The sequence below is a fragment of the Argopecten irradians genome, chromosome 2 (genome assembly GCF_041381155.1).
Source record: "Argopecten irradians isolate NY chromosome 2, Ai_NY, whole genome shotgun sequence".
Taxonomy (NCBI): domain Eukaryota; kingdom Metazoa; phylum Mollusca; class Bivalvia; order Pectinida; family Pectinidae; genus Argopecten; species Argopecten irradians.
Window position 1 is genome coordinate 48,805,673 of NC_091135.1, and position 13,294 is coordinate 48,818,966.

Genomic DNA, 13,294 nt, shown 5'->3' on the forward strand with positions numbered 1-13,294 from the left:
TCAAAAAGAATGTAACAGGTCTCTGAAATGATATAGCTTATTTGATCCATAAAACAAAATGACATGTCCTTCACCGGAACAATAGTGGGCCTATGGGTTTCTTTGTTGATGAGCAGTCATTAAGCCAAGTTCATCTATTTGACCTCAATGACCTTTAATAACGATGAAATCATATGACCAATGTTGTAGTTCTCTATCACAGCAAGCCACTGTGCAAGCATAATGATTTTGACTTTCTTGGTTCTATTTGACCCCTATGACCTTGGATGCATGGAAATTGGTATTTTGATTATTGAGAAGAAGCAAACCTATTTAATCCCCTATGACATTGGATGCATGAAAATCAAGGTCAATAATTGGTAATTTGATTATTGAGAAGAAGCAAACCTATTTGACCCCTATGATCTTGAATGCATGAAAATCAAGGTCAATAATAGGTATATTAATTATTGAGAAGCAAACCTATTTGACCCTTATGTCAATGTCAATAACTGTTTTCTTGACCCGTATGAACTTGAATAAAATCAAGGTAAATATATATAATTGTTAGCATGTTTATTTTACGAAAGAGCAAACCTATTTGACCCCACGATCTTGGATGAAGATCAAGGTAAATAATTTCAACAAATTATAAAATGGTTAGTAATCGAATTAGGTTTTGGCAGTGAGCAAAGGTCAAAATATTTCTTTTAATGAAATATTCTATCAATCACAAACGGACCCCATCTCTTGTCGTTTTTAAAAACGCTACGATTGGAGACGAACAAAATTCGTGAGCTCCATGTATAAACTCGCATGAAAAAAACAACAACAAAAAACAAAAACAAATTCGCTATCAGAAAGCTCTACAACAGCTGTATCTGATACAAAGTATCTAGCCATGTATGTAATTCAGAGTTCTGGCCGCATTATCACCGTCTTTACGAATTTATGTTCGAAATATGGTTGGTTTTGCGAAATCTGATAACCCTCTTTGCAAAACATACACGACCAAGTTTTTGTCTTTATAGAATCTCGATAGAATGATATCAAATCCGGCCACCAAAATCTAGTTCTAATGAAAATAAATTATATGGAAATATTTAGATAGGATTGAGATTCGCAAGCTACATTGCTATCTAAGTCCATGAAAAAGCAAACGAACTTTTGTGTATACAGTATTGATGAAACGCGTGCAAATTTTCTTTAGCTTGCCAAATAACGAAAATATCAAAGGAAATTGGTACTAAATCAAAAAACGCATATTCCAGTTATTCGGTACATATTTATTATTTCAAGTGAAGGTCCCAAGTCCCTGTGCTGAGACCCCCGCCCCCCATGACAGTGAGTCGGGCGTTACATATAGGTGTATAAATACAGAATACTGAAACGGACTATAGTTTGTTACCTGTATATTTTGACACAGTAATTACTAACCAGGTGTTACGGGATCCTAAACAGACATGATGGGATATAATACGGGGGATAGCCAGGATTACCTACCGTAAGATCTACATCAAGTTTAATCACAGGTGAGTGTTTATGAATCACTTTGATTGAAGTATTTGCTAGCATTGGACAGGTGTAAAGAAGAGGCGATACATTTGTTTTTATGGCTATATATAGTTTATATTAGCTTAGAAAGCTAACTGAACGCAGTATGACCCTGAGGATATATGCAAGGTAAGTCGTACAGGTAAAAAGGAAACCGGTTAACTTTAATAACATGCAGGATAGATATCGTCCCACTTATCGCCTCTACACGAGGTACGCAGTAATTAATTTAGTAGCATCTCCCACACTGTTTACTTTGTTTCGTTAAATAAGCAGGTACTGATATGCATTTTGGTGCTGAATCATTAAAGGTATCAGTTGAAGTATTGACTTAGTCTTTTAATGACGAGGATATATAGATTACGTAAGGAATGTTGTGTGATCTTGGCCTGTTAAACTTCAGGTGGGCCTTAAGTAGCATGGATCGGATGGAATAGTTCAAGTCATGTAATGTCATCTAATATACATATGTATAATAACGTCGACATGTTTGTGATAAACTAGAAATTCAGCATTTTATGATGTAATCAACAACAACTGTTTGCTCCTATAATTTACGTGTAAACAATCGCCATTATATTCTCTAGGATAAGTGTACATGTATAGTAGGATGAGATAATTATCTCAGATTGGATATAAATGATTGATTGATTGGTGTATATATCTTTGGATTAGATTTGATGATACTGTGCACATTTCTGATCAGATTGTAGATGAAAGTAAATTGAGTCAATTGATTCTATTGGTAACCAATTAAATTATGGATTATTTTGTATTATTAGGTTATCTTATCTACCATTTATTGTGCACCAAGGACATCCTGTGGAACACACCCTATTGGTCAGACTTACCTACTTGTTTAATCTGACAACCTGTGGAACACACCCTATTGGTCAGACTTACCTACTTGTCTTATCTGACACCCTGTGGAACACACCCTATTGGTCAGACTTACCTACTTGTCACATCCTGTGGAACACACCCTATTGGTCAGACTTACCTACTTGTCTAATCTGACATCCTGTGGAACACCACCTATTGGTCTAACTTACCTACTTGTCTAATCTGACACCCTGTGGAACACACCCTATTGGTCAGACTTACCTACTTGTCTAATCTGACATCCTGTGGAACACGCCCTATTGGTCAGACTTACCTACTTGTCACATCCTGTGGAACACCCCCTATTGGTCAGACTTACCTACTTGTCACATCCTGTGGAACACCCCCTATTGGTCAGACTTACCTACTTGTCACATCCTGTGGAACACCCCCTATTGGTCAGACTTACCTACTTGTCACATCCTGTGGAACACCCCCTATTGGTCAGACTTACCTACTTGTCACATCCTGTGGAACACCCCCTATTGGTCAGACTTACCTACTTGTCACATCCTGTGGAACACCCCCTATTGGTCAGACTTACCTACTTGTCACATCCTGTGGAACACCCCCTATTGGTCAGACTTACCTACTTGTCACATCCTGTGGAACACCCCCTATTGGTCAGACTTACCTACTTGTCACATCCTGTGGAACACCCCCTATTGGTCAGACTTACCTACTTGTCACATCCTGTGGAACACCCCCTATTGGTCAGACTTACCTACTTGTCACATCCTGTGGAACACCCCCTATTGGTCAGACTTACCTACTTGTCACACCCTGTGGAACACCACCTATTGGTCAGACTTACCTACTTGTCTAATCTGACAACCTGTGGAACACACCCTATTGGTCAGACTTACCTACTTGTCTTATCTGACACCCTGTGGAACACCACCTATTGGTCTAACTTACCTACTTGTCTTATCTGACACCCTGTGGAACACACCCTATTGGTCAGACTTACCTACTTGTCACATCCTGTGGAACACCCCCTATCGGTCAGACTTCCCTACTTGTCCAATCTGACTCTCCCTATGGAACACCACCTATTGGTCTAACTTACCTACTTGTTTAATCTGACACCCTGTGGAACACACCCTATTGGTCAGACTTACCTACTTGTCTAATCTGACATCCTGTGGAACACCACCTATTGGTCTAACTTACCTACTTGTCTAATCTGACACCCTGTGGAACACCACCTATTGGTCTAACTTACCTACTTGTCTTATCTGACACCCTGTGGAACACACCCTATTGGTCAGACTTACCTACTTGTCACATCCTGTGGAACACCCCCTATCGGTCAGACTTACCTACTTGTCACATCCTGTGGAACACCCCCTATCGGTCAGACTTCCCTACTTGTCCAATCTGACTCTCCCTATGGAACACATCCTTTTGGTCATATTACCTACTTATCTCATCTGATACCCCATGGAACACCCCCTATTGGTCAGACTTACCTACTTGTCTAATCTGACATCCTGTGGAACACGCCCTATTGGTCAAACTTACCTACTTGTCTAATCTGACATCCTGTGGAACACGCCCTATTGGTCAAACTTACCTACTTGTCTAATCTGACACCCTGTGGAACACACCCTATTGGTCAGACTTACCTACATGTCTAATCTGACACCCTATGGAACACTCCCTATTGGTCAAACTTACCTACATGTCTAATCTGACACCGTGGAACACGCCCTATTGGTCAAACTTACCTACTTGTCTAATCTGACAGCCTGTGGAACATGCCCTATTGGTCAGACTTACCTACTTGTCACATCCTGTGGAACACCCCTATTGGTCAGGTTTACTTACATGTCTAATCTGACACCCTGTGGAACATGCCCTATTGGTCAGACTTACCTACTTGTCTAATCTGACACCCTGTAGAACATGCCCTATTGGTCAGACTAAGCTACTTGTCACATCCTGTGGAACACTTACCTAAAACTTACCTACTTGTCTAATCTGACATCCTGTGGAACACGCCCTATTGGTCACACTTACCTACTTGTCTAATCTGACACCCTGTGGAACACACCCTATTGGTCAGATTTACCTACTTGTCTAATCTGACATCCTGTGGAACATGCCCTATTGGTCAGACTTACTTGTAAATGGGATGGAGCATCAACACCAAGGGTTCCGTACAAAGCTTTTGTACGGAACCCTTGGTGTTGATGCTCCATCCCATTTCCAGTTGCTATTCACTATCGTCTATGGGGCGCTGTTGAATACTTTTAGTATCCACCTCCGATTCCTCCACCGAATCTTTGCCGACCAGCACCCTCAGGACGTTGGATACCTCCGCCACCCCCTTTATTTACATTACTTGTCTAATATGACACCCTGTGGAACACGCTCTATTGGTCAGGCTTACCTACTTGTCCTATCTAATTTTGTATTAAAAGAGATAACTCAGTTATCAATTAAAATTGAAAATCAGTCTAATGATATTGATTATAACCTGTCTAATAGACTCTTGGTGAAGAGTTAATTAAAAATTAATTGAATCATTTATCTCCCATTTGATAACTTATTATTTTCTTCAATTGATATAAAATATATAAGGTATTTAGTATGATATTTAATGTAGTAGATTTGTTAGTGATTAGAATTGAAATCAGTCCATTACATGTACACTGTGTCAAATACATGGCATCCAAGTAAAAGTGAATGGATATTTTTTCTGGAGAAAAACGAAAAAAGACAAGTGAAATATCAATTAAGTTTGAATTAAGATTAAATACAGTCACAAAATATAATTGGAACATGATGTTACATCATGTGTTGATGGATGTTCATTGTTGATTACTGACCTGCTTGTCAGAATGTTAATTGAGGTATATAGATTTATGATATGTATGAGGTAATACATTACATACCGGCTTTGGTATTGATAAAAAAAAAACCAGTTATTATAAAACATGATATTGAGGAGCAGGTGTTTTATATGTTAATTTGATCCTTACCTGACGAGTAATTGAGACAAATGACGATGATATGCTATTGACGATAACCATCAAAACAGCTGGTGCTCCAATCACTTGTATTTATATGTAATTAGACACAAAGGAGCATTTCTACCTGAGGATTATAACCTTACAGTTTGTATGCTGTATAAGAAAATCTTACTTTAATTTTGGTTAGCTGTACATTAAAAAATAAAAGAAGAAAAAAAAATAAAACATGCTCATGTGATGATCCCGGAAAAGATCGTACCTTGATGTCTTCATTCACATTTATCTAATTATATATGCAGTCACAATTTAAAGGAGGGTGATGGTATTGGATCTGGTGTATTGGATTGATGCCTGGGGATGATTAAGGATAGAATTAATGTGATGTGACAAAAGTCAGTTAATGTATATATACAATGTGTAAGCCTGTATATGTATTAGAACGGTTTGTGTTCTTTAGCTTCACCTTGATTTATGTCCACTAACAGAAGTTCATGGTATTTGTATATTGTATAAAAGCAAGGAGCATTTTTACTTCAAATGATGCAGTTATAAAACATTCAGTTTTATTATTGCATATCAGATTCTTTTGATTTATATCTGAATTGTTGGTAAGTGATGATTTTTTTTATTAAGATTGAATGTGCAGATGTATGATGTTAAAGCCAATGACATTGCCATGTAGAATCATGACACAGTGAGATTTTGTGTGGAGATCTTGATTACCTCTAGCTTTTATGATCTGATATTGTTCATAAATTTAGTCTTGAAGTAGTTTTTGGCCTTGTTATAAAGCATTAAGATATATCCTGTTATGTCTTTTTTATGATTTATTACCTTAACATCTTTGACATTGGGATATGGATGGTTCTTTCTGCTTGTTCAACATATTTAAAAAAAAAGAAGAAGAACAAATCATTGCCCTTAGTTGAATTATTCCATCGTTTTTAATGATTTTGGATTTTGACCAAACTTTTGAAACTTATCATCTTTGTTTTCATAATACATGAATTTTTATGGTTGAACTCAGCAAATAATTAATATAGTTTAGATTTAAAAGTTAATTTGTGATATTATTTACAGATCATCCAGGGAATAAAGGTCAGATTAAAAGTCAACATTGAGAAGAATCAAAATACACATGGCTGATTCAAACAACACTGCCAGTGAGGGAGCGACCTCCAAAGCTGTAATTAAGCAAGGCTATGTTGATACAAAAAGCACAAAAATGTTTGGGGTAAGAGAATAAGTTGAGAAACACTTTTCATTACAATTCTTCAACTAAGTTGCTTTACCTTCTAGTTATGTATGTCATTTTTTGTTAACCTGTCACCTTGATACCCATCTAATTAAAAGGATGTTTTTTCTTGACACTCATCCTCATATGATCTTGGTTGTTTGTCCTTGACACCCATCAACATATGACCTTGGTTGTATGTCCTAGACCCCCATCCTTATATGTCCTCGGTTGTTTGTCCTTCACACCCATCAACTTATGACCTTGGTTGTTTGTCCTCGACATCCATCAACTTATGACCTTGGTTGTTTGTCCTCGACATCCATCCTCATATGACCTTGGGTGTTTGTCCTTGACACCCATCAACATATGACATTGGTTGTTTGTCCTTGACACCCATCCTCATATGACCTTGGTTGTTTGTCCTTGACACCCATCCTCATATGACCTTGGGTGTTTGTCCTTGACATCCATCAACTTATGACCTTGGTTGTTTGTCCTCGACATCCATCCTCATATGACCTTGGGTGTTTGTCCTTGACACCCATCAACATATGACCTTGGTTGTTTGTCCTTGACACCCATCCTCATATGACCTTGGTTGTTTGTCCTTGACACCCATCCTCATATGACCTTGGTTGTTTGTCCGCGACATCCATCCTTATATGTCCTCGGTTGTTTGTCCTCGACATCCATCAACATATGACCTTGGTTGTTTGTCCTTGACCCCATCCTTATATGTCCTCGGTTGTTTGTCCTTGACACTCATCATCATATGACCCTGGTTGTTTGTCCTTGACACCCATCAAAATATGACCTTGGTTGTTTGTCCTTGACACCCATCAACATATGACCTTGGCTGTTTGTCCTTGACACCCATCCTCATATGACCTTGGTTGTTTGTCCTTGACCACCATCCTCATATGACCTTGGTTGTTTGTCCTTGACCCCCATCCTTATATGTCCTCAGTTGTTTGTCCTTGACACCCATCAACATATGACCTTGGTTGTTTGTCCTTGACCCCATCAACATATGACCTTGGTTGTTTGTCCTTGACCCCATCCTTATATGTCCTCGGTTGTTTGTCCTTGACACTCATCATCATATGACCCTGGTTGTTTGTCCTTGACACCCATCAAAATATGACCTTGGTTGTTTGTCCTTGACACCCATCAACATATGACCTTGGCTGTTTGTCCTTGACACCCATCCTCATATGACCTTGGTTGTTTGTCCTTGACACCCATCAACATATGACCTTGGTTGTTTGTCCTTGACACCCATCCTCATATGACCTTGGTTGTTTGTCCTTGACACCCATCAACATATGACCCTGGTTGTTTGTCCTCGACATCCATCAACATATGACCTTGGTTGTTTGTCCCTGACACCCATCCTCATATGACCTTGGTTGGTTTTTTTTTGACACCCATCCTCATATGACTTTGGTTGTTTGTCCTTGACACCAAACCTCATATGACCTTGGTTGGTTTCCTTGACACTCCTCCTTGTGATCTTGGATGTTTGGGGATTTATGTCTTGTATACATTTCTAGCTAACTCCTTTTTAATTTTCAGTCCAAGAAGAGGCGTTGGATGGCGCTATTCAAGGCCTCTAGTAAGGGTCCCACTCGCCTTATAAAGTATGACAGTGCCTGGAAGGCTAACAACGATGAACCTTTGTCTGTCACTAACCTCAGTGAAATCAACAACATTGTACGAATGGGAGATGGAGCGTTTGGGATAGTGTTACAGATGAATGATCACACATCTAAACAGTTCATATGTGAAACAGGTAAAATAAAGTTTTTGTACCAGTAACTTATAGGTACATGTATTAAACTTTTGATGTAAAAGAATCAATCCAAATTCTTCTTATCTAATTTCTATAAACACTTTTAGACATTTGTCCTCCAAAGAGAGAAAAGAGATGGTTGTAATGCTTTAATTCTATACACATCAATTGATTTCAATTTGATGATGACTTTTATGTTTTGCATACAGATGAGGATGCCAAAGAGTGGCTGCATCTCTTACAAAACCTGCATAGATCTGCACATCGTAGAGATTCAATGCCAGCAGGTAAATCAGACTTTATACACATTTATAATCACTACAGACAATGGATACCATGTCATTCTCAAGTCCACTACGTGTATATTGCTTGATAAACTGCTACAGAAAACATTTCTTTTAAATCTTGCTTGGTTTAATCTGGGGTCCAAGGTTCCAATGTAGATCAGTCTTAAATTGTTCATGTGTTACAATTACTAATTATAGGATTGTTCCGGACCTTTCTGATGCCTAGTTCCTCACTGAACTTTCAAGGTGAATGTATTATGGACATTTCTGCGTCCAGTGTGACTTTGTTTGAAGACGAGAGAAAGTCATCCAAAATAGCTGTGTGGCCAATCAATCACATACGGAGATATGGATACAACAAGAAAAACCAGAGACTCTTTATAGAGGCGGGCAGGTAAGACCATAACGATTTATAACTTGTTATGAAGTTTTGGTTTAAATAATTTTGTTTTATATCAAATGAAAGTTATTTATGGATAACAAGTGTCAGGTTTAGGAAATTATCAGGATAAAAACCAGAGTATTAGAGGAAAAAACTGAACTACTGACAGTCAGTAGGTTTTTAATCACAACCTAGCTAGAGATGGATAGCTAGTATTAATTTATGAGGATAGCACATTTATCTAACCAAAGAATTTGTAAACCTGGTGCCAAATGACTGGATTTGTAAAAGTCACTCATCAATGTCTATTTCTATTATCAAGGTCACTCATCAATGTCTATTTCTATTATCAAGGTCACTCATCAATGTCTATTTCTATTATCAAGTTCACTCATCAATGTCTATTTCTATTATCAAGGTCACTCATCAATGTCTATTTCTATTATCAAGGTCACTCATCAATGTCTATATATTTCTATTATCAAGTAATTTTATCAATAGACCTCTTTTTATATGATGATTTTCAAAGGACAACTCATGATCAGATGCAGTGTTCAAATGGTACACATTTAGTATACATGTTTAAAGACAATGATAAACATAACAGAACATTTTGTATTTTGTAGTCGATGTGAAACAGGGGAGGGAATCTATTTGTTTACGTCAACAGATGGTCAGATGATCCACGACTATCTTCATAAACAAGCCTTAGCCTACGGAGAAAACACATGATGACTAGTAAGCATTATACTATACAGACATGCTCAGTTGTACAATGATGGCTAGTAAGCATTATAATAAAGAGACATGCTCAGTTGTACATTATTTACTGTACAGTGATGAACCAGTTTTAAATAATAAATGACTAATAACTGATTGACATAATAGCCATAAGCACTATTATAAAAGTTAAAATCAATTGTGATCAAGTGAATTTTAAGAAGAGTACATGAAGAATTGTGATAATGTGGAAGACTGTTCATTTTTGAGTTATCCCCCTTGATATTGGTACATTTGTATTTCTCTTTGACAGATTGATGTTTCCAACTTTTTAAGATAAGTGCCATAAAAATTCATCAAGATGAAACTTCATGAACCGCAAACATTATACACTGCTTTAAAGTTTATAAAGTGATGGACTCAATGATGAATTCTATGAAATGCCTCAAATAACCTGGAATTTCCCCTAAGAAAATTGTCCTCATACCAAATGGCAAGCAAGACCTTATGAAGGATGAACATCTGGGCTGTCACCTGTTTGCTTGGTGTCATTAAGGTCCAGAAGAAAATCTGACTTCCAGTATAGGTAGAAACAAAATTTGCCTTAAAACAATTATCATTTGGAATCGAATATGAATTGTTTTTTATCAATTTAATTGTGTGAATGAACATTATCACGTATTAGGTGATGCCCTGATGTGATTACATATCCTACGTCTGAGGCTTCAGGGCATGTTTAGCCAGAGAAATCATTCCCTTTCTTATCAAAAGTCCCTTTTAGTCTTAAAATCACTGGGAGTTTTGGAACAATATAGATCATGGATCTATTGCTAATTGATAATTTTATTATAAACCAGGGCACTGTCATGGTCACTAATGCTTCAGTTTCTTAATTTGAAAATACTAAAGATATATCACTTGAAATGGCTTTCTGCTACCTGGTGATTACTAAAAGTATATAGTATAAAAGTTTTATATGTATATGGTGTCTGTGTGATTGTCAGTGCTAATGTCATATTACCTACAAAGAGAATGTACTGTAGTGGATTAAGAGAAATGATCCTTGGAGAATTGAAATGAGATTTAAGTCAGGCAGTTACCTCTCCTGGTTCTATCCGCAATACTTTTACCGTGATTTTTACTTCCTGTTGACAAGGTAACAAAACTTTCTTTTGTATGCGTTTTTACTTTCCTGGTTCTATAAATAAGTAGAATTGCAGAAGTTTATCTGTATGAATTAATTTCTGAATTATTTTCATTGAGAGAAATTTCCATTCATGAATGTTTGAACTTGTTTTGATTACACTAACAGATATTGTGAAAGTTAATAGCTGCAAAAGGAAGTTGTTGTTTTTAGTGCTCACACAGCCCATTAAAGTGTTCTACTAATTTACAATTTCACAAATCAATTACTATTTTCTTTACTAAGTGCAATTTATCCATGTATAGATCTATTTTAATTAGAGCGATGTTTATAAGTAGTCAAAATAAAGTAAATTTATACTCATAAGGATCAAGGTAAAAGTGTTCTTAATTATATTCCTTGTTTTCAAATATTACCCATACATGTAATATTGCAATTGAGTATAAAGTTTGGTCTGGACCAGCAAAACACTTTGAATTAAACAGGGTCATTACAATGGTATGGATTAACAGTAACGAGATTCAAACATACAATGTATATTTACAGTGTTCAAAATATTCTGTGTTCACTTTATCTTCAAGCTGGTGATGACTGACAACATGATACAAGTACAATACTAGTATTTTTGTATTTATATTCTGATGAGATTATGTTTTCCATTAAGTAGTAAATTTATTTTAGAATGAAATATTGTATGACATTTAATTACTAAAACAATGTGAGAAGAGTCTTAATAATCTTGATGCCTCTTGATCAGTTTGTACATTTTTAAGACAAATTTTACTTAAATATCTTTATCAATACTCAAATATTTTAATTTGCAAATGTACTCAGTTAATATGTAAACTCTTTAAAATAAACCATTTTTGATGATTGTACTTTCAATTGCATCATGGTTATATCGTCACTTATAACTTTTAGAATAGCATCATATTTATTATACTGGTGGTAAAGCATGATAATTTGAATTTCATTTAATTAATGCAAATACATATTAACACAAAAATTATTTACTATCAAAATTTATTTTGAAATACTTTACATTTACACCGTGTAGATTTGTGGAGTCCTACATATTGTGAGATGGTTCTTAATTTTACAAGAATGATAGATTACTAGACTAAGGAAAGGTATAGGAATTTACATGTAATATATCATGAGGGGTGGGGTGGGAGTGTAGTGATGCACTGTACGTCCTGTCCCATCCTATTTCGTCCCATATGGAAATAGGTGTATCTTAGTGACATTTTCTACTTTATTTTGTACATACTGTATAATCAAGAGAATTTGATGGATTCCCCTTAGAATAACGAACAAAACAAATTCTCTGTGAAATACCGTATTCAACCCAAAAAGCGCCCATGTCCCTATAAGCGATCCTCCCCCTTTTTTTTGAGGCCTCAATTTCAATTGCCAATTCAAAAATAAGGACCAAAATTGTATAAAACGGTATAGATTTGCAATAATGTCGACTTATTAGCACCTTTTCATTTTTATCAATTTCTTTTTTCTTCCAGCCAGGGGTTATGATTTTATTCTGCAATATGTAAATACTATTGAAATAATCCAACCAGTATAATATATACACATATCTGTATGAGATTTTACTGCAATATTTGTATGTTTTACTTGAAATGTAAAGTTTTAGCATGTATCCCGACACAATATGCAATCTTGATAATGCTTTATAGCACATGAAATAGCTAGATGTTATGATCAAAGGTGCACCATAGAGACAGTATAAATGATCAGTATATACATGTATAAACATGTAAAATATGTATTACAACTTTTTATTCAGAGAGACCAGCTTTTCTTTTTTACATACCGTATTCATCCCATCAAACATCCCTGTCCTTCAAAACAAACCTCTGCCTTGTGTTCTGATTTCCAACATAACACACTGACACACATTCTTGTTCCTCTCTTAGGATGCATATTTTTTAATTTAAACTTTTTATCATAAAGCAATTTTCTTAAAAAAATTAAAACAAAGTTGTATGTGTTCTCTCTTTTAAGTCTTCGTTTTTAGCTTGGTCTCAAGTATTGAAAAGAATTTTTAATGCAATGCATGTACATTTTTTCGTGTATACAAAGAAACTACTGTATTCAATGTTAGCAATAGTGTTCTGTTTTATAGAACAATGGACCAATAAAAGTTTCAGTAAAAGGCATTGCTAGGTCAAATCTCTGGTCACCCGACATCTTGTTTATTACAAGTTCTGGTTGACTTTTTTAGCATAATGAACTCCTGTGATACTTATGTGTAATTCATTTAAACAAATATTTTAGCCCATCACTTGAGTTAGTATAAACAGTATTTCGATTCGCCTTAAACA

The 13,294-nt window shown here is 36.0% G+C and overlaps 1 protein-coding gene across 2 annotated transcripts; it reads left to right on the top strand.

Annotated features, from left to right (window-relative positions):
• The first annotated feature begins 1,375 nt into the window (after window positions 1-1,375).
• Window positions 1,376-10,926, top strand: LOC138315777 (docking protein 5-like). 2 transcript variants are annotated; one of them, XM_069257034.1, is made up of 7 exons: window positions 1,376-1,511; window positions 6,474-6,627; window positions 8,206-8,422; window positions 8,632-8,709; window positions 8,908-9,103; window positions 9,718-9,829; window positions 10,125-10,926. In XM_069257034.1, exons 2-6 carry the CDS (start codon window positions 6,532-6,534, stop codon window positions 9,821-9,823), a joined length of 693 nt encoding a protein of 230 aa, XP_069113135.1. In that variant the 5' UTR covers window positions 1,376-1,511; window positions 6,474-6,531; the 3' UTR covers window positions 9,824-9,829; window positions 10,125-10,926. The 2 variants fall into 2 exon arrangements, with proteins under 2 accessions (XP_069113135.1, XP_069113136.1); XM_069257035.1 differs by lacking the exon at window positions 1,376-1,511 and adding an exon at window positions 1,520-1,662.
• Window positions 10,927-13,294: the final 2,368 nt, after the last annotated feature.